At 45.4% G+C, this 21,982-nt stretch overlaps 1 protein-coding gene across 1 annotated transcript; it reads left to right on the forward strand.

Moving 5' to 3' along the window:
• The first annotated feature begins 1,008 nt into the window (after window positions 1-1,008).
• On the forward strand, window positions 1,009-21,922 carry RFLNB (refilin B). The gene is made up of 3 exons (XM_087972608.1): window positions 1,009-1,282; window positions 14,854-14,948; window positions 17,018-21,922. Exons 1-3 carry the CDS (start codon window positions 1,112-1,114, stop codon window positions 17,337-17,339), a joined length of 588 nt encoding a protein of 195 aa, XP_087828734.1. The 5' UTR covers window positions 1,009-1,111; the 3' UTR covers window positions 17,340-21,922.
• The last annotated feature ends 60 nt before the right edge of the window (window positions 21,923-21,982 follow it).

The raw sequence follows: 21,982 nt of genomic DNA on the forward strand, positions 1-21,982 counted from the left end.
TGGAGGGCTGGACTAGAAGACCTCCAAGGTCTCTTCCAACTCACTGTATTGTATTGTATTGTATTGTATTGTATTGTATTGTATTGTATTGTATTGTACTGTACTGTACTGTACTGTACTCTATTATATTCTAATTCTAATTTCTATACTAATTTCTATTCTATCCATTTCTATTCTTTTCATTTCTATTTTTATTTTCAATAGATTCTATTCTATTCTAATTTCTATTCTGTTCTAATTTCTATTCTGTTCTAATTTCTATTCTATTCTAATTTCTATTCTATTCTAATTTCTATTCTATTCTCAATATATTCTAATTTCTATTCTATTCTAATTTCTATTCTGATTTCTATTCTATTCATTTCTATTCTGTTCTATTTTCTTTTTTTCCTATTCTATATTCTGTCCTATCCTATCCAAAATCTATTCCATTTAATTCAATTCCATTCCATTTTATTCTAATTCCACTCCAATCTCTATTCTATTCTATTCCATTCTATTCTATTCTATTCTATTCTATTCTAATTCTATTCCAAATTCTATTCTATTCTATTCTATTCTATTCTATTCTATTCTATTCTAATTCTATTCCAAATTCTTCTTTATTCTATTCTAATTCTATTCCAAATTCTATTCTATTCTATTCTACTCTATTCTATTCTATTCTATTCTATTCTAATTCTATTCCAAATTCTTCTTTATTCTATTCTATTCTATTCTATTCTATTCTATTCTATTCTATTCTATTCTATTCTAATTCTATTTCAAATTCTTCTTTATTCTATTCTATTCTATTCTATTCTATCCTATTTCTATTCCAAATTCTATTCTATTCCTATTCCTATGCTATGCAATACTATCCTACTCTAAAAAAGCCCACCAGTCTTAAAATGGCCAAGGTTGGGGATCCCTGTTGTAGATGACTGCCCCCCCCTCCTCTCCAGCCCTGGGATTCCCTCCCCCTCCCGCTCCGCCCCCCAACTCTTGGCAAGGGGCGTGACGTGGGGAGGCTCCGCCCCCATTCCCGGGACCAGCCTGGCATTGCAGCGGCTGGGCGAGCGGGCAGAAGAGCCGGGCAGGGCAGGGCAGGGCAGCGCCGCGCAGCGCAGCGATGGTGGGGCGGCTGAGCTTGCCGGAGGCGCCGGAGCTGCCGGACTCCAAGCGTCGGGCCGAGCGAGCGCTGGACAGTCCCGACTCCGGCTTGCCTCCCAGCCCCAGCCCGGCCAGCTGGATCGCTCAGGGGCTGCCGGAACCGGAGGGAGCCGTCAAGCCGACGACCAAGGTGAGCGGAGGGAAGAAACGGATGGAAAGAGCCACGCGTGGGGTGGCGGGGGGTGGCTCCTTGCGCGGGGTTTGCGCGCGATCCAGCCTGGCTTTTTTTTTTGGAGGGGAGGGGGAGAGAGGGAGTTTTGGCAACCCCAGATGCCGATCGGCACCCCCCGCCCTCCCTCCCCACTAGCCAAAGGGAGCCGGCCGCCGCGCTTGGCAAGCGGATCCCCGCAACGAAGCAGATCTCCTGGGGATCGAGCCGGGATCGCACAGCTCCCCCTCCCCGCGCAGCAAGGGAGCGATGACAGCTGGGCGGGTTTGAAGAGGAATTGAATGGCGGGGGGGATGCTACGGGATGGGGGAGGAGGGGGCACTCGGTTGGGAAGGGGGTGAATTTAACCCGCCCCCCCCCAAAAAAATCTTAACCCGATTTAAGCGTGGAAGAGGATTTGGGGGGGTTGGGGGGGTTGGAGGCGACGGCTCTCCCTCCGGATTTTGCCGGGCACAAACGAAGCGAAACAGAGCTAAAGGAGTTCAATCCATCAGAATCAGAAGAGAGCTGGGAGGGACCTTCGAGATCCTTTAGTCCAACCCCCCCCAGCTCAAGCAAGAGAGCCTATACCAGGGATGGCGAAACTTTTAGGGCTCACCATTCCAGACAAGGGGCTGTCCAGTTCTCTTCTTAAAAGATCAAGGGAGGTACTAATACCACTGTACAAAGCCTTAGTAAGGCCACACCTAGAATACTGCATCCAATTTTGGTCACCACATCATAAAAAAGATGTTGAGACTCTGGAAAGAGTACAGAGAAGAGCAACCAGGATGATGAGGGGACTGGAGACTAAACATATGAAGAAAGGTTGCATGTATTTATGGGCCTGGCTAGTCTAGGGAAGAGAAGGACCAGGGGAGACAGGATAGCAATCTTCCAATATTTGAGGGGCTGCCACAGAGAGGAGGAAGGGGTCAAGCTATTTTCCAAAGCAAAAGAAAGAAAGAAAGAAAGAAAGAAAGAAAGAAAGAAAGAAAGAAAGAAAGAAAGAAAGAAAGTATCTGAGCAAACCATGGATGGACAGAAGACATGTCTAGTTTAAGGAAAAGAAGGATAGGATGACATGAAAGCAGTCTTCCAATATTTCAGGCCTTGCCACAAAGAAGAGATGTCAAAAAGATGTTGAGACTCTAGAAAAAGTGCAGAGAAGAGCAACCAGGATGATGAGGGGACTGGAGGCTCAAACATACAATGAACGGTTGCAGGAACTGGGCCTGGCTAGTCCAGGAAAGAGAAGGACCAGGGGAGACAGGAGAGCATCTTCCAATATTTGAGGGGCTGCCACAGGGAGGAAGGGGGTCAAGCTATTTTCCAAAGCTCCTGTAGGCCAGACAAGGAATAATAGATGGAAACTGAACAAGGAGAGAGATTCAATCTAGAAATATGGAGAAACTTTCTGACAGTGAGAACAATCAACCGATGGAACAGAATTTCCCTTCGGAAGTTGTGGGAGCCTCCTGTATTGGGGCACAACCCACAAGTTCTGGTGGCAAGCAGTTCCACTGGTTAATTGTCCTCACTGTAAGGAAGTTTCTCCGTCATTCCAGGTTGCTTCTCTCCTTCATCCGTTGTTTCTTGTCCTTGCTTTCTGGTTGCTTTTGAATCCTAGAATAACAGAGTTGGAAGGAACCTTGGAGGTCATCTAGTCCAACCCCCCCCCCCTGCTCGAGCCAGGAGAGTCTATTCCAAATATGAGCCTCTACCTAGGATTGAGCTCACAGCCTCCTGATTGTGAGGAGGGACCTCTAGGCCACCGGAGGCTGCCCTTGGGAGAATGGCTTGACCCCCTCTTCTTTGGGGCAGCCCCTCAAATGTTGGAAGACTGCTATCATGTCCCCCGCTGGTCCTTCTTTTCTCTAGGTTGGCCAAACCCAAATCCCAATTTCCAGTTTGAAACTGGACTGGGAAGAACTGTCCTTCCACTGGGTTGGATTCTGGTTTTTCACTTATTTAATCTTTCTTTGTTTCAATACTTAAACGTGTTTTCATGTTTTGCCCTTTGGCTTTGAGGGTGTTGTAATGTCAACTTCCTGGAGCTGCTCGATTGAGGGTGTAGGAGGTTTCTCTTCCACTTACAGGAGTTTGTTTAGTGACCGTTCGAAGTTGCAGCGGCGCTTTAAAAAAGCGGCTTGGGTCTGTCTTACTTGCTTGCCACCACTGCGGCATTAACCCTGGTCAGGCAATCAAAATCCAGGGGCTTGGCAACTGACTCGTATTTATGACGGTTGGCGTGTGATTACCTGTCAGAAGCAAAGAGAAAGTTTTGAGACCTTCTGGCAAGTGAACTCAACGGGGGAAGCCAGATCTGCTTCACAACTGTGGCAAGAGGGGTCATAAAATAGGGCAAAACCCACTTAAAAAAATGTCTCACTTAGCAACAGAAATTTTGGGCTCTATTGTGCTTGTAAGTGGAGGATTACCTCTATAAATTCTCTGTCTCTTCTCTCTCTCTCTCTCTCTCTCTCTCTCTCTTTATTTGGTTTGTCAATTGCTTACAAGATAATAGGTATAAGTAAAAACATAGTTATGAATACATGGATACATATAAGAAAAATAAAAAAATATATATAAAAGAAACAATAGGACAGGGACAGTAGGCACGTTGGTGCGCAGGCCCCCAACAGACCTCTTAGGAAAGGGGTGAGGTCAATAGTAGAAAGTCCAAGGTTAAAGTTTTTGGGGTTTGGGGAAGGAACCACAGAGTCAGGTAGAGTATTCCAGACATTGACTGTTGCTGAAGTCGTATTTCCTGCAATCAAGTTTGGTGCGGCTAACCTTGAGTTTGTATCCATTGTTTGCTCTTGTATTGTTATGGTTGAAGCTGAAGTATTCATTGACAGGTAAGTCATTGCAATGTATGATTTTATATACTATACTTAGATCGGACGGAAGGCGGCGTAGTTCTAGGTTTTCTAGGTCTAGAATTTCGAGTCTGGTGGCATAAGGTATTCTGCTACGAGTGGAGGAGTGGAGAACTCTTCTTGTGAAATATTTCTGGACTTATTTATGTATCTCTATCTCTCCATCTGTTTATCTATCAAGCTATCTATCTCTCCAGCTATCACTCCATCTCTATAATTTTTCTAATTCCACCTATATTCCTATCTATCTGTCTTTCTATCTGTCTGTCTGTCTCTATCTGTCTATCTATCTATCGATCTATCTATCTATTTCTCTCTCTTTACCTGGCTATCATCTGTATCTAATCTGTCATCTATCTCTATCTAGCTATCAACTATCACTCTCTCTCTACTATCTCTCTCTCAATCTCTCTCTAGCTGTCATCTGTCTATCTAATCTATCATATATCTCCAGCTATCTATCATCTATCCCTCTATCTATCTCTCTGCTATCCCTCTCTCTGTCTCTCCAGTTCTGTATCTCTGTGTGTGTCTCTCTATTTTCTTTCTTTCTTTCTTTCTTTTCTTTCTTTCTTTCTTTCTTTCTTTCTTTCTTTCTTTCTTTCTTCTTTCTTTCTTTCTTTCTTTCTTTCTTTCTTTCTTTCTTTCTTTCTTTCCTTCCTTCCTTCCTTCCTTCCTTCCTCCCTCCCTCCCTTCCTTCCTTTCCTTCCTTTCCTTTCCTTCTTTCCTACCATTCTCTCTCTCTCTCTCTGTGTGTGTGTGTGTGACCGTCCATCTCTTGTCTCTAACTTTCTCTCTATCACCTCTTTAAACTGCCCCTCCCCCTCACATAAATAAATAAAAAAATAAGGTCATAAGGCCTTTCCCCACCCAACCGAGCCTCAGGCCATCTTATTCAGATTTGGGGCATGTTTTAAGGGCTGCCAGGTGGTATTTAATAACAAGTGCCCAGAAGGCTGGAATCAAGTCCAACAGATAAGAATTGTGATTTTTTTTTACCCTAACCCTGTAGAACAGGAATAGGTTAGGAGGACATTCTTCCAGCTTGATGGACATAATTCAAGAAATTAGCAAGATGTAATGTAAGGGAGCATTTTTATCAGATGAAGGGGAAAAATCTTGCTGACACGGTCACTAAAATGAGCCTGATCCAGGGGTCTTTCCAATGCATTGACCGTTAAGCTAGCCGTAAAGGGGGCTTGTGTGAATTCAGCCACTGGGATTTTAATGGCTTGACTTAAAGGGGTGTTGGAAGTGCATTAGATTAACGATTAGATGAACAGAGTTGGAAGGGACCTTGTAGGTCATCTAGTCCAACCCCCGCCCAAGCAGGAGACCCTACCTATGCCATTTCTGACAAATGGCAGTCCAATCTCTTCTTGAAAGCCTCCAGGGATGAAGCTCCCACAACTTCCGAAGGCAACTTCGGTTCCACAGATTGATTGTCCTCCCTGTCAAAAAATTCCTCCTTATTTCCAGGTTGAATCTCTCTCCTTGTTCAGTTTCCATCCATTATTCCTTCTCTGGCCTTCTGGTGCTTTGGAAAATAGCTTGACCCCTTCCTCCTCTCTGGGGCAGCCCCTCAAATATTGGAAGACTGCTATCCTGTCTCCCCTGGTCCTTCTCTTCCCTGGACTAGCCAGGCCCAGTTCCTGCAACCGTTCATTCGTATGTTTGAGCCTCCAGCCCCCTCATCATCCTGGTTGCTCTTCTCTGCACTTTTTCTAGAGTCTCAACATCATTTTTGACATCTCTTCTTCGTGGCAAGCCCTGAGATATTGGAAGACTGCTTTCATGTCATCCCATCCTTCTTTTCCTTAAACTAGACATGTCTTCTGTCCATCCATGGTTTGCTCAGATGTCTTTCTTTCTTTCTTTTCCTTTCTTTCCTCTTTCTCTCTCATCTTTTCTTTCTTTCTTCTTTCTTTCTTTCTTTCTTTCTTTCTTTCTTTCTTTCTTTCTTTCTTTCTTTCTTTCTTTCTTTCTTTCTTTCTTTCTTTCCTTCCTTCCTTCCTTCCTTCCTTCCTTCCTTCCTTCCTTCCTTCCTTCCTTCCTTCCTTCTTTCTTTCTTTCTTTCTTTCTTTCTTTGTCTTCCTTCCTTCCCTTTGCTTTAGAAAATAGCTTGACCCCTTCCTCCCTGTGGCAGCCCCTCAAATATTGGAAGACCGCTATCCTGTCTCCCCTGGTCCTTCTCTTCCCTAAACTAGCCAGGCCCAGTTCCTGCAACCATTCGTCGTATGTTTTAGCCTCCAATCCCCTAATCATCTATCATATGAATCTACCTTTCTTGGGTGCACGGAGAGGAAGAAAGCAGGAAAGGCCCCTGGATTTCAACCCCCCCAAATATAAGAGGGGGTCATAATGCGATCCACATCCCTCCCAGGACTGTAGCCAGGAAACCACACCAGCTGCCTAGCTTAAACAGGTAGTCCTTGACTTTTGACAGCTTGTTGAGTGACCAAAGTTAGAATGGCGCTGAAAAAGGACCACTTTTCATACTTGCAACGGCTGCAGCATCCCCTTGGTGAGAGCCACAGAGGATGGACTTTGTGAAACTCGAAACATGGTTTTTGTAATACCGTTGCGCTGGCTAATGAACACGGGTTTAAATTGAAAAGCAGATTTAAAATCCAAGAAAATCCAGGTTCGTTGGTCTGTGCAACAGTATTACAAAAACCATGTTTCAAGTATTACAAAGTCCATCCTCTGTGGCTCTGAGTGGCCACCTGATCGAAATTCAGGTGAAATTTTGGCCGCTGACTTGTATTTACGACGGCTGCAGTGTTCCGGGGTCACGTCATTCCCTTTTGCGACCTTCTGACTAGCAAAGCCAATGGGGAAGCCAGATGTGCTCGACGACCATGTTACTGACTGCAGCGATTCACTTAATGGCGGTGGCGAGGAAGGTCGTAAAACAGGGCAAAACTAACTTAACAACAGTTTTGCTTAGCGGCAGCAATTTTGAGCTCTGTCGTGGCTGTTAAGCTGAGGTCTGTCTGTATCCCAACGTGCATTTTTGTTTTAAGAATCCAAAACTTTTTTCATAGAGTTTCAAAAAAACTCAAGTCAGTGTAGCAGCCTTTCCAAACTCTCTTTTGGGAATTTTTAGCATTGGGGGTGTGTGGGGGCTGTAGTTTCAGGCCCTGAGCTTTGTCCCTTAAGCCTCTTGCCTGCCTTTCTTCTCTCTCCCCTCCCAACAGCCCCTCCACCCATGCGATCCCCTTTCCCTGGCCAGGAAATACAATGTCTGTGCAATCTCTCGGTCACCTTCACAGCTGCAAGCAACATTTGGCGGGCAGCTGCTGTGTCAACCAACATGCGTAACCGGATTTCGGTTGCAAAGGGGTAGGATGGTTTTGTTTTTTTGCAGGAGGTTGGGGGTGTTGCAACCACAATTGTAGATCAGCTGTGGAGTGTGGGAGGGGTGTGTGTGGGGAGGAAGGAAAGATAGACGAATTTCAAATTGTACCGTAGCCACTTCCTCTCCCCTTCCCGGTTAATACTCTGGATTACAACAACAAAGCCAAGTTTCTGATTTCACAGTGGAGTGGAGCGGCGAAGGCGCCCACGAGCAGAGGGGGCCATGAATTGGGGCTAAAAATGGTCGTACGGGTGGGCCACGGCTTAATCGGAATGGGGTAGTGGGGAAGGCACCAGGCCAGAAACTGGGAGGCTGTGAGTTCTAGTCCCACCCTAGGTGTGAAAGCAGGCCAATCACCAGGAGACTGTGAGTTCTAGTCTCGCATTAGGAATGAAAGTCAGCTGGGGGACTTTGGGCCAGTCACCAGGAGATGGTGAGTTCTAGTACCGCCTCAGGCATGAAAGTCAATTGGGAGACTATGGGCCAATCACCAGGAGACTGTGAGTTCTAGTACCATCTCAGGCATGAAAGCCGGTTGGGAGACTTTGAGCCAATCACCAGGAGACTGTGAGTTCTAGTCTCGCACTAGGAATGAAAGTCAGCTGGGAGACTTTGGGCCAGTTACCAGGAGATGGTGAGTTCTAGTTCTGCCTTAGGCCTGAAAGCCAACTCAGTGACTTTGGGTCAATCATCAGGGGACAGTGAATTCTAGTTTCATATTAGGCCTGAAAGTCAGCTAGGTGACTTTAGGTCAATCACCAGGAGACAGTGAATTCTAGTTTCATATTAGGCCTGAAAGCCAGCTGGGGGACATTGGGCCAATCACCAGGAGACTGTGAGTTCTAGTTTCACATTAGGGATGAAAGACAGATTGGGAACTTTGAGCCAGTCACCAGGAGACGTTGAGTTCTAGTCTCATATTAGGTATGAAAGCTGGCTGGGTGACTTTGGGCCAATCACAAGAAAACTCTGAGTTCTAGTCCTGCCTTAGGCATGAAAGGCAGCTGGGTGACCTTGGGACAAGCACCAGGAGCTGGTGAGTTCTAGTCCTGCTTTAGCTGTGAAAGTGAAGGATTGACTTTAGGCCAATCACTAGGAGACAGTGAATTCTAGTCCTGTCTTAGGCATGGAAGCTGACTAGGTGACTTTGGGCCAGTCTCTCTCTTCTTCAGCCCTGCCTACCTCATAAGGTTGTTGTTGTAGGCAGGGAAAATAGGAGGAGAAAGGTATGTTTGCTGCCTTCAGTTGTTTATAAAGTAATAAAGGCGGAATAAAAATCTAATATAAATGAAATGATTTTGGACTCTTATCACTAACATAGGCATCATCCACAAATGTTATAAACAGAAAGGTTTTGGGTTCACCTAGCAAATGCCCCTTTTATAACGCCCCATAATTTTGCACCAACTTCTATCCCCCCTGCTGCTGCCAAATCCTTTTGGAGCGTCCCTTGTCAGTGCTGGAGAATCACCCCTCAACTTTACTTTCTGTCAAACGGATTATTCGTAGGTTAGGGTTGAACTGTCATCTTTTTGTGTTCTCTAACATAGGCACCATCCCACAAATGTTATAAACAGAAAGGTTTGGGGTTCACCTAGCAAATGCCCCCTCCTCCTCCTCCTCCTCCTCCTCCTCCTCCTCCTCCTCCTCCTCCTCCTCCTCCTTTTCTTCCTTTTCCTCTTCCTCCTCCTCTTCCTCCTCTTCCTCCCCCTCCTCCTTCCCTTCTAGCACTGATGACGTTATCTAGTTGGGTCATGAAATGTCTACAAGAGAACAGGACAAGCTCAGAGACCACCAAAAAGACCCGTGAGGCTTCCTCCTCCTCCTCCTCCTCCTCCTCCTCCTCCTCCTCCTCCTCCTCCTTTTCTTCCTTTTCCTCTTCCCTCCTCCTCTTCCTCCTCTTCCTCCCCCCTCCTCCTTCCCTTCTAGCACTGATGACGTTATCTAGTTGGGTCATGAAATGTCTACAAGAGAACAGCCAAGCTCAGAGACCACCAAAGACCCTGTAGGCCTCCTCCTCCTTTTCTTCCTTTCCTCTTCCTCCTCATCCCCTTTTAGCACTGATGATGTTATCTAGTTGGGTCATGAAATGTCTACAAGAGAACAGCCAAGCTCAGAGAACACCAAGGACTCTACCGTCCTCCTCCTCCTTTTCCTCTTCCTCCTTCTCTTCCTCCCCCCTCCTCCTCTCCCCTCCCTGGATCGCACTGATGACGTTACCTAGTTGGGTCATGAAATGTCTGCAAGAAAACAGCCAAGCTCAGAGACCACCAAAGACCCTGTAGGCCTCCTCCTCCTCCTCCTCCCTCCTCCTCCTCCCTCCTCCTCCTCCTCCTCCTCCTCCTTTTTCTTCCTTTTCCTCTTCCTCCTCCTCCTCCTCTCCTCCCCCCTCCTCCTTCCCTTCTAGCACCGATGACATTACCTAGTTGGGTCATGAAATGTCTGCAAGAGAACAGCCAAGCTCAGAGAGCACCAAGGACTCCCGTCCTCCTCCCCTCCTCCTTTTCCTCTTCCTCCTTCTCTTCCTCCCCTCCTCCTCTTCCCCCTCTCGCTTCTATCCCTGATTATGTTACTGGTTGGGTATTGAAATGTCTGCAAGGAAACAGTCAAGCTCAGAGAGCACCAAAGACCCCACAGCCCTCCTCCTCCTCCTCCTCCTCCTCCCCTCCTCCTCCTCCTCCTCCTCCTCCTCCTAGCACTGCTGATGCTACCTAGTTGGGTAATGAAATATCTGCAAGAAAACCACCAAGTTCAGAGAGCACCAGACCCCCACAGCCTTCCTCCTCCACCTCCTCCTCCTCCTCCTCCTCCTCCTCCTCCTCCTCCTCCTCCTCTCCTCCTCCGCACTGCTGATGCTACCTAGTTGGGTAATGAAACATCTGCAAGAAAAACAACCAAACTCAGAGAACACCAAGGAGGCCACGATCCTCCTCCTCCTCCTCCTCCTCCTTTTCTTCCTTTTCCTCTTCCTCCTCATCCCCTTTTAGCACTGATGATGTTATCTAGTTGGGTCATGAAATGTCTACAAGAGAACAGCCAAGCTCAGAGAACACCAAGGACTCTACCGTCCTCCTCCTCCTTTTCCTCTTCCTCCTTCTCTTCCTCCCCCTCCTCCTCTCCCCCTCTCGCTTCTATCCCTGATTATGTTACCTAGTTGGGTATTGAAATGTCTGCAAGGAAACAGTCAAGCTCAGAGACCACCAAAGACCCTGTAGGCCTCCTCCTCCTCCTCCTCCTCCTCCTCCTCCTCCTCCTCCTCCTCCTTCCTCCTCTCCTCCTCCTTTTTCTTCCTTTCCTCTTCCTCCTCCTCTTCCTCCCCCCTCCTCCTTCCCTTCTAGCACTGATGACGTTATCTAGTTGGGTCATGAAATGTCTACAAGAGAACAGCCAAGCTCAGAGAGCACCAAGGACTCTACCGTCCTCCTCCCCTCCTCCTTTTCCTCTTCCTCCTTCTCTTCCTCCCCCCTCCTCCTCTTCCCCCTCTCGCTTCTATCCCTGATTATGTTACCTAGTTGGGTATTGAAATGTCTGCAAGGAAACAGTCAAGCTCAGAGAGCACCAAAGACCCCACAGCCCCTCCTCCTCCTCCTCCTCCTCCTCCTCCTCCTCCTCCTCCCTCCTCCTCCTCCTCCTCCTCCTCCTCCTCCTCCTCCTCGCACTGCTGATGCTACCTAGTTTGGTAATGAAATATCTGCAAGAAAACCACCCAGTTCAGAGAGCACCAGACCCCACAGCCTCCTCCTCCTCCACCTCCTCCTCCTCCTCCTCCTCCTCCTCCTCCTCCTCCTCCTCGCACTGCTGATGCTACCTAGTTGGGTAATGAAACATCTGCAAGAAAACAACCAAACTCAGAGAACACCAAGGAGGCCACAATCCTCCTCCTCCTCCTCCTCCTCCTCCTCCTCCTCCTCCTCCTCCTCCTCCTCCTACCTCCTCCCCTCCCCTTCTAGCACTGCTAATGGTACCCAGTTGGGTAATGCAACATCTGCAAGAAAACCGTCCAGCTCAGAGAGCACCAAGGACCTCGTGGCTCGCTCCCTAACCTTCCGCTGCTGTTCAGCACCTCCTTTTTTTAGCAGAATGGCAAAGCCAGATGGCAGACAAAGAGGATTTTTCAGGCTCTCTTCGGTGCCCTCTTTCAGGCATCGTTTTTCTCCTGAAATGGCAGTTTTTCCTAACCAGGGAAATGGGAACGGTCTGGCACGGGTGGGGATGCGGCTGCGTTTGGCCCCGGCTCAGGCAGAAACTAAAATGGTTTCTAACGCAGCTTGAGGACTGGATCGAATTAAGGGCAGGGAGTGGTTTAGCAACCGGTTCCAACCTTTCCCCCGTGCCAAGACAGTAGCCCTTTCTGCTCCCTGCTTCGCAGAGCCGGCTCAGTCCAACATTGCGGAGTTCATCATTCACTCGCAGTTTCCATCACGTGACCTTAGTTAGGGATGCTGTGATGGCCATCAGGGTAAGGAGTGGATGTAAGTCAGGGGTTTTTTTTTCTATGCTCTTGCCAAACAAGTGGCTGAAAGTGGAGGATTACCTTTAAAGCAGGCTGGCTGGGGATTCCGGAGTGGAAGTCTTAAAGCAAGATTCTGGGAATGGAAGTCCACCCCTCTTAAAGCAGGCCGGCTGGGGATTCCAGGAGTGGAAGTCCTCCTCTTAAAGCAGGCCGGCTGGGGATTCTGGGAGTGGAAGTCCTCCCCTCTTAAAGCAGGCTGGCTGGGGGATTCTGGGAGTGGAAGTCTAAAGCAGGCCGGCTGGGGATTCTGGGAATGGAAGTCCACCCTCTTAAAGCAGGCCGGCTGGGGATTCCGGGAGTGGAAGTCCTCCTCTTAAAGCAGGCTGGCTGGGATTCTGGGAGTGGAAGTCCACACCTCTTAATACAGGCTGGCTGGGGATTCTGGGAGTGGAAGTCCACACCTCTTAATCCAGGCTGGCTGGGGATTCCAGGAGTGGAAGTCCACACCTCTTAATACAGGCCGGCTGGGGGATTCCGGGAGTGGAAGTCCACACCTCTTAATACAGGCTGGCTGGGGATTCTGGGAGTGGAAGTCCACACCTCTTAATACAGGCTGGCTGGGGATTCCGGGAGTGGAAGTCCACACCTCTTAATACAGGCTGGCTGGGGATTCGGGAGTGGAAGTCCACACCTCTTAATACAGGCTGGCTGGGGATTCTGGGAGTGGAAGTCCACACCTCTTAATACAGGCCGGCTGGGGATTCTGGGAGTGGAAGTCCACACCTCTTAATACAGGCTGGGGGGATTCTGGGAGTGAAGTCCACACCTCTTAATACAGGCTGGCTGGGGATTCTGGGAGTGGAAGTCCACACCTCTTAATACAGGCTGGCTGGGGGATTCTGGGAGTGGAAGTCCACACCTCTTAATACAGGCCGGCTGGGGATTCTGGGAGTGGAAGTCCACACCTCTTAATACAGGCTGGCTGGGGGATTCTGGGAGTGGAAGTCCACACCTCTTAATACAGGCTAGCTGGGGATTCCAGGAGTGGAAGTCCACCCCTCTTAATACAGTCTGGCTGGGGATTCTGGGAATGGAAGTCTACACCTCTTAATACAGGCTAGCTGGGGGATTCCGGGAGTGGAAGTCCACCCCTCTTAAAGCATGCTGGATGGGGAATTTTGGGAGTGGAAACCCACCCCTCTTAAAGCATGCTAGCTGGGGGATTCTGGGAGTGGAAGTCCACCCCTCTTAAAACATCCTGGCTGGGGAATTTTTGGGAGTGGAAACCCACCCTTCTTAAAGTATGCTAGCTGGGGGATTCTGGGAGTGGAAGCCCGCCTATCTCAAAGTTGCCACAGTTGATAAACCCTGGTTTAGTTGCTGCAAACAACCTGAGACAAATATGGGCCAGCCCCACAGGAAATCTACAAAGCTGCACATCAAAAGTCAGAGAGCATCTCCGGCTGGGGTTTCCCCCGCAGGAATGTACATTATGCCTGCTGGGAAATACAAACTGCCAGAGATGCTGCAAAGCTATTTTATTTCTTCTTCCAGAAAGTGGATTAGAGGCAGCTGTTGAGTTGGATGTGGAGTATTGCTGGTATGTCATGACCCATGACCTGCAAGTAAATATGCTGGCCATGCAGAAGACACTAAATAACTTATCTCCCATCTCACTCACCCTTTTTCTACGTGGGTTGGGATTCCCACTAGTAATGCCTCAACGTATTTTGCCGATACTGGTTTAAGTTAGTTCGGAGAGCAGATGATCTAAACTCAGCAACTTTAAGATGGGCAGACTTCAACTCCCACAATTCCCCACTCAGCATCCTTTAAGACAGGGATCCCAACCTTTTCGACGCCGCGCGCCCGGTTCCGGCGTCAGCTGGCGCCGCGCCCGGTTCCGCGTCAGCTGGGCGCCGCCATCTTTTTGACGAAAATCACTTCGTGACGCGTCACCGGAAGTGATTTTCGTCAAAATGAGCGGCGCCAGCGCTCTGGTGAGCTTTTTCGGGTAGAAATGGCTTTCTACCCGGAAAAGCTCACCCAGACGCTGGCGCCCCATCCAGGAAAAATTGCTTTTTTACCAAAAAGATGGCGGCGCCAGCAACCAGCGGCCCGGTAAGGCTTGTTCCACGGCCCGTACCGGTCCGCGGACGGCGGTTGGGGACCCTGCTTTAAGAGGGTGGACTTCAGCTCCCAGAATCCCCAGCCAGGATGCTTTAAGATGGGTGGACTTCAGCTCCCAGAATCCCCAGCCAAGATGCTTTAAGATGGGTGGACTTCAGCTCCCAGAATCCCCCAGCCAGGATGCTTTAAGATGGGTGGACTTCAGCTCCCAGAATCCCCCAGCCAGGATGCTTTAAGATGGGTGGACTTTCACTCCAAGAATTCTCCAGCCAGCCTGCTTTAAGATGGGTGGACTTCCACTCCCAGAATCCCCCAGCCAGGATGCTTTAAGAGGGATGGACTTCAGTTCCCAGAATCCCCCAGCCAGGATGCTTTAAGAGGATGGACTTCAACTCCCAGAATCCCCCAGCCAGGATGTTTTAAGATGGGAGGACTTCCGCTCCCAGAATCCCAGAATTTTGATCACCTGATAATGGGGTTGCTGCAATGGTCATAAGTGTGAAAAATGCTCAGAAGTCAAGGATCAGATACTTTGGCTGGGTTTTCCTTGCTCTTGAGTTAGACATGACTTTGTACTTTTAAGTCTGTTTTTTTTCACATATATTTTGTCTTTCTTTTATGTACACTGAGAGCATTTGCACCAAGACAAAGTCCTTGTGTGTCCAATTACGCTTGGCCAATAAAGAATTCAGAATTCAAAGACCTCCTTGTATTGGTTGTTTTGCAGGAGTCCTCGTCTTCTTCTCCCAACCCTTTGCGGCTCTGCCCCCTCTCCTTTGGCGAAGGAGTGGCCTTTGATCCGTTGCCACCCAAGGATGTAAGGTAGCTTATTTGTTTTTTTATATTGCTTTGGCTTTTTAGGGAACTCTTTGGCAAGAGAACAAGAAGCGAGGTTGAAAAGGAAATAGCCGAAGGACTGTTGAATGTGTCCAAAGTTTAAGACCTGTGGACTTCCACTCCCAGAATTCCCAAGCCAGCATGTTTTAAGATGGGTGGACTTCAACTCCCAGAATTCTTCAGTCAACCTACTTTAAGACGCGGGACTTCAACTCCCAGATTCCTTAGCCAGCATGTTGTAAAGGAACGGACTTCACTTCCCAGAATTCCCAAGCCAGCATGTTTTAAGATGTGGGACTTCAACTCCCAGAATTCTTCAGTCAATCTGCTTTAAGATGTGGGACTTCAACTCCCAGAATTCTTCAGTCAGCCTGCTTTAAGACGTGGGACCTCAACTCCCAGAATTCCTTAGCCAGCATGTTGTAAAGGAGGTGACTTCACTTCCCAGAATTCCCTAGCCAGCATACTTTAAGATGGGTGGACTTCCACTCCTAGAATTATTCAGTCAACCAGATTTAAGACCAGTGGACTTCAATACCCAGAATTCCCCAGACAGCATGCTTTAAAACAAGGGTCTTCAAACTTGGCAAGTTTAAGACGTGTGGACTTCAACTCTCAGAATTCCTGAGCTAACATGACTGGAGGAGGAACTCTGGGAGTTGAAGTCCACACGTCTTAATTAAAGCTGTCAAGTTTGAAGACCCCTGCTTTAAAACACAGGACTTCACGTCCCCACTGAGCCAACTCAGCATCCTGTCTAAGGAATGCTGGGAATTGAAGTCCACCAGTTCTCAAAGTTGCCATGTTTGAAAAACATTAAGCAGTGCCGTGGAAAGGAAATGGGTCTCGTCTCACGTTACAGCTTTAAATAGATAATAAAAACAGATTTCTTCGCTAGAGGAACAGCTGCGTGAATTAAACATCTCCCTGGAAATCGCCAGCCTTTGGAGATGGGGTTGGTTTCAAAGTCTCTCCGCATGGAATCCCACATTTAAAAAAAATCTCCCATAATAGTCAGTTAAACCGGCACAAAATGTGATTAAAAAGACACAACAGAAATCTTCAACTACGGGGAGTCCTCGACTTAACGGCCACAATTAAGCCCAAAATTTCTGTGGCTAAGCGAGACAGTGGTGGTGTCAGTGACTTTCCTGCCATTTTCCCACCTGTCTTGCTGCCGTGGTTAAGTGAACCACGGCACCTAGTAACATGGCTGTTAAGCGAATCTGGCTTGCCCATTGACTTTGCTTGTCAGAAAAGGGGATCGTGCAACTGTCATAAAGATGAGTCTGTTGCCAAGCGTCTGAAATGTTGATCATGTGACCCCTGGGGAAGACGCAACGGTCGTTAAGTGTGAAAAAAGGCGTAGTTCATTTTTTCAGTGCCGTTGTAACTTCGCAACAGTCATTCAGTGAAGGACTACCCTACCTCTAAGTACAGATTCAAAATTACAACGGCACCGAAAAAAGTGACTTATGACAGTTTTTTCCACACTTATGACCGCCCGCAGCATTCCCGTGGTCACGTGATCAAAATTCAGACGCTTTTGACTCGTATTTATGAAGGTTAGTTTTCCTGGGGTCACGCAACCCCCTTTTTGCGACCTTCTGACCAGATTCACTTAACAACTATCCTACTAACCTAACAATTGCATTGATTCAGTTAACAACTGTAGCGAGGAAGGTCCTAAGATGGGGCAACGCTCACTTCACAAATGTCTCATTTAGCAACATTTTTGGGCTCAGTTGTGGTTGTAAAGGAGTGGTGCGATGGCCTAGAGGTGGAGCTCTCATCTCACAATTAGGAGGCTATGAGTTCGATCCTAGGTAGAGGCAGATATTGCTCTCTCTGGGCACAATGAGAGAATATATCTGCTGAACAAAACTCCTCAATGGGGACAGGAAGGGCATCCGGCCAGTAAACACTCTGTGTTTACTGCAAGGGATTATGAGATGATAATGATGATGAATTGTTGTTGTAAGTTGAGGCGGTCCTGTATTTTTTTCCTCCTAAGAGAATGATGTTAACCAGTATTTATTTTCTTCTTTGCCCAGATATACCTCCTCGGTTAAGTATGACTCTGAAAAACACTTCATTAATAATATTTACATGCCAGTCCGGCTTGGGGTGTCGTCTTGCAGCCAAACCATCATCTGTGTTCCCGACAGCACGTGGCGCAGTTACAAAGCGGAGGTGCAATTCCACCTTTGCAACCGACCCGGGAATTTCAAAAGCACCACCATTGTGTACCCAAAGCACACCAAGACTGTGTACACCACCACCCTGGATTACAATTGCAAAAAGTTCAACCGGAAATTCTTGTCTAGCGTGGAGTTGGAATCGTCCAGCAATGAGAACGTCCCGGAAAGCTCCTGACTTCCATTTCTCTCTTGCTGAAATGCAGGCGGCTTCTACACACCGCCATCTTTTTTCACGCTCAAAACTAAAAAAAAATAGTGTCGGAGGGACTTGTTGCACCAAATATGGGTTCAACAGGCAACAGGAATGAGGAAGGGAGAGCATCGATCAACGGTTGCTTTGCTTCCTGCTACTTGTTACAAGCCATGGAGTTAAAAAAAAATAATAATCCTCTAATCTCTGGTTGCTCCAAAAAATGAAATTAAAAAACAAAACAAAACAAAACAAATTTCCCTCCCTTTATCCATGTTCTTATTTCTCATCTTGTTGAGTTCAATGGGAGAAAAATAAAAAATCTGGATGGTTGATTGGAAGCGGTTGCAAAGCCGTCAAGCCACCATTCCTATGAAAGGATCTGCAAAGTTAGCCGAAGGCCAAGAAGAGCAGGAAGAAAGAATGTTTCCTTGGATGGAAATATGGGAGAAGAGAGAGAGATGGCATTTCAGAGTCTTTGGAAGAGAAAGCACTACTTTTATGTAGAAGATTTTCAAATACATCTCGAATAACGCCAGAAATAAATCAGCTACCACCCACCACTGATGTGGTGGAATTGAAAAAAAATAAAATAAAAATCAAGAGCTACTTTAAACCAGCATGGAATAGTAAAGGATCTCAAGTTTCACCCACAGTCACATTAAAAGTCAGTTCCCTTCTAACATGTCCCTTTTTGCTTAAAAGTTCCCTTACTTCATTTTTCCTTTTATGTATAAAAATAGCAATTTCCCCGCTCTCTTTTCTTTTATTTGCTTTCCTTTAAAAAAACAACACCCCACTTTATTGGTGGTTCTGATGTTTTCTTTTATGGGGTGAAAATCAGGATCTGTTTTTTTTCAGAGGGAACTTATCTTAAATAAATTTAACTTAATTTTCCTCTTACTTAAAGTAAGAACTTTTAACAGATTGTAGAAACTGATTTTGGCTGATAATGGTTTTCCTGATTCTGAGAGTTTAAAAAACAAACCTTTTTTTAAAAAAATCTCATCTTTTATTGTGATTTTATGGCTAAATTCAGCACTTCCTTTGTTAAGTTAAAGCCGTGTTTTTCAAACGTGGGCGCTTTAAAAGAGGTGGGCTTCAATTCCCAGAATTCCCCAGCCAGTATGGGTCCACCCATCTTAACATTCCCAACTTTGAAAAACGTAGAGCTAAAGTATAATATATAGATTTTGCCTGGAGCAGTTCCTAATTTTAGATTGATGTAGAATTTTTTTAAAAAAATATATCTGTGATTCAATTCAGGATATTTGAAGAATTCAGAATGCCTCCAGACAGTTATTTGAAATGATTTTACATTTAAAGAAAAAGACCAATGAGATATTATAGAATATAGAGTAGATGTACTTTAACATATCTTATTTGCTATAAAATTACCTCTCCATTCTTTCCCTGTGACTTTTGCTAAATTCTGCTTGTAATGATTGAATAAAAGCATTTTGTTTCAGGCAGGCCTTTTAATAATTAATTCCAAGCAATGAGACCATTAAATGCTTCACTTTTGATAGAAAATTTTACTTATCATGGGATAATTTATATAGACAAGGCAGAAGAGAAGAAAAGTAGGTGATTTTGTGCACTTTGGGGAATTGGCCATTAACTTTGAGAAAGGGACAGCAGCAAAATTTCCCCCAGGATGAAGTTTTTACATCTGATTAAATGTAATGTGTGTTTTATTGTCTTCCACCTGTTTTCCTGTGTGAAATAAATTGTGGTTTGAGGATCAATACCACATGCGAGGAAAAAAAAATCAGCAAAAGGTTGAAAAGAGATATTTGCTTTTGTGTGTGTTCAGGATCAATAATCCCTAATCATAAAATGAGAGAAAAATTAAGCACAGGTTAAAAAACAAATATTTGCTTTTGTGTTTTCAGGATCAATAATCCTTAATCACAAAAAGGGACAAAAATTCAGACAAGGTTTTGCATAGGCAGTTGCATAACTAAGTTAAGGTTGGGTTAATCATGGTTTGTAAGAGAAGCCACAGTGGGCGCATTCTTACAGCACGCTGGACTGTAAGCCATGGTTTAGGCACCTTTGGTAAATCCAGAAAATATTCCGTAAAAATGGTAGTCACACATTCGAAGAAAATGTTTAAAAAAACAACAACACAGCCCAGCGCAAACAGATTTAATGGATGGAATATAAATAATCTAAAATGTTGAGCGGGACACAATGATTAGCTTTCATTGAGAAAGTTCTTTGAAAGTGATAATAAGAACGGAGAATTATTTTGTGATATTTGTGTTAAGTCTGATTCGTGAGGAGGATTTTGTTGGAGCGAAGCTGTGTTAATTTATTCCAATTTTTTTTCAATATTGGCAACCTTAAAATGGGCGGACTTCAACTCCCAGAATCCCCCAGCCAGCCTTCCAAGACCATAGTTAAAATGGCCAACTTTGAAAAATGCTGATCTATAGTACCCACCAAAAATCAGGACTTTCTAAGCCCATTTTTTAAAAATTAAAATCTTTGTCAGCCTTTTAACAAAATCACACTATTTACCGGTCACAAAACCTGGAAAATCTCTACCTTTAAGTCAAATTTGTTTCACTCATGGGAGGATTTAGAACTTGTTAGAACTGATTTATTTTTATTTTATTTTATTTTTTTGCTGGATAGGAAACTTGAGAAGTAAAGAAAGAAGGGGGGGGGGGGGGAAAGCACATTATAGGGAAAGCACATTCCTTTATGCAAACATTGCATTTCTCCAGGCAGCTTTCCTAAAATAGTCTTTGGCTGAAAGAGAACTGCAGTTTTTGGAAGTCTTGAACCCAGAACAGGGTGCAATTAAATTATGAAATCTCATCTAGCCATCACGTGCGGTTTCAACATTGCCAAAGTGGAGAATAATAGAGTTATTCTTTGAAAAGCAAACATTCATGAAAGGAGCATGTTAGGGAAACCGTCGTGGGCTGTTTTGTAAATCAGCCAAAACTTAAAAGTTACTCTGAATTGCTGACACCAGCGATATTTCAAGCCAACTGCCTTGATTTAAAAAAAAAAAAAAAAAATCTGGCAGCAGAAAGGAATTCCTTAAATTTGTGAAAGGACCTGTTTGGGACCCGCCAGCTATTGTCTCTCGCGCACTCGGGTTTAAACAAGGAATATTTTAGTAGGGCACAGTGTTCCTTGTAAAGGAACATAACTCAAGTCATCTGCGGTGCATTCCAGCAACGTTTAATAATAATTTTTTTAAAAAAAAAAATCTGTAAAACGATCCGTGGATGGAAAAATTAAAAATAACAGTTTGTTATGCTACTGCAAGTTTTGCGGGAGAGCTCTGGTTATTTGCACTGTGCAAAAAAGAACAAAAGCAAAACAGCTTTCTGCTTTCTTTTTAAAATTTAGAATAGAATAGAGCTGGAAGGGACCTTGGAGGTCTTCTAGTCCAGCCCCCTGCTCTAGCAGGAGATCCTATACCATTTCAGATAAGTGACTGTCCAGTCTCTTCTTAAAAACCTCCTGTGTTGGAGCACCAACTTCTGGTTGGAAGCTGTTCCATTAATTGCCCGCACTTGTTAGGAAATTTGTCCTTAATTCTAGGTTGCTTCTTTCCTTGATTAGTTTCCATTATCTCTTGTTTCTTGTCTTGCCTTTTGGTGCTTTGGAAAATAAGTTGACCCCCTCTTGTTTGGGGCAGCCCCTCAAATACTGGAAGACTGCTATCATGTCATCCCCCCGGTCCTTCTTTTCTCTAGACTAGCCAAACCCAAATCTTGCAGTCATTCCTCATATGTTTTAATCTCCAGGCCTTTGATCATCTTAGTTGCTCTTCTCTGAATTTTGGGTAATCCTCGACTTACGAACATCATTTAGCGACTGTTTGAAGTTGCCACGGCCCTGAAAAAAGTGACTTATGGCCAATTCTCACACTCAAGATTGTTGTAGCATTCTTACGGTACCGTGATCAAACTTTGGACCCTCGTCAAATGGATTTATATTTACGACGGCCGTAAGCGGTACGTGATCAATATTTGTGACTTTTCCAGCCAGCTTTCGACAAGCAAAGTCAATGGGAGGGAGTTGGATTCACTTAACAACTGCCTGATTCACTTAACAACTGCAGTGATTTGCTTAACAACCCTGGCAAAAAAAAAAAAGTCATAAAATCGGGCACAGCTTACTCAAGAACTGGTTAGCAATGGGAATTCTTTGTAAATCAAGAACTACCTACATATCCTGAACTGAAAACCACCATAAGTCAAGTTTAAGAAATTGTGCTGACGGCAGGATTGGGTGGGAGTTTATTAAAAAAAAAATATTGTTTAAAAGTGGGTCAAGGAATACTTTAGCAATACAAAGGAGACAGGGTTGGTTTTGGCTTTTCGTGTTAAGAAATTCGAATTGTTGCATTCTTGGCCAGCTTTTGCATTTTATTGTATTGGATTGTTTTCCCCAGGTTAAAATTCTTTGCCATGATACTTTGTCCTGCCAAATTACTTTAAAAAATAGAACTTTGGGGGGTTTACCTGCCCAGCTAAACTTGGAAGCCAGGGATCATAAATTATCTGAAAGAGACCTTAGATCCTGCAACAACAAAATAATTTTTAAAAAAGTCCATGTTCATTTGACATGTTGTAACAATGGTCTTCTGTAGCCTCCTG

The sequence above is a fragment of the Notechis scutatus genome, chromosome 1 (assembly GCF_049901735.1).
Source record: "Notechis scutatus isolate UNSWTSFEM ecotype Mainland chromosome 1, rNotScu1.2, whole genome shotgun sequence".
NCBI classification, from domain to species: Eukaryota; Metazoa; Chordata; class Lepidosauria; order Squamata; family Elapidae; genus Notechis; species Notechis scutatus.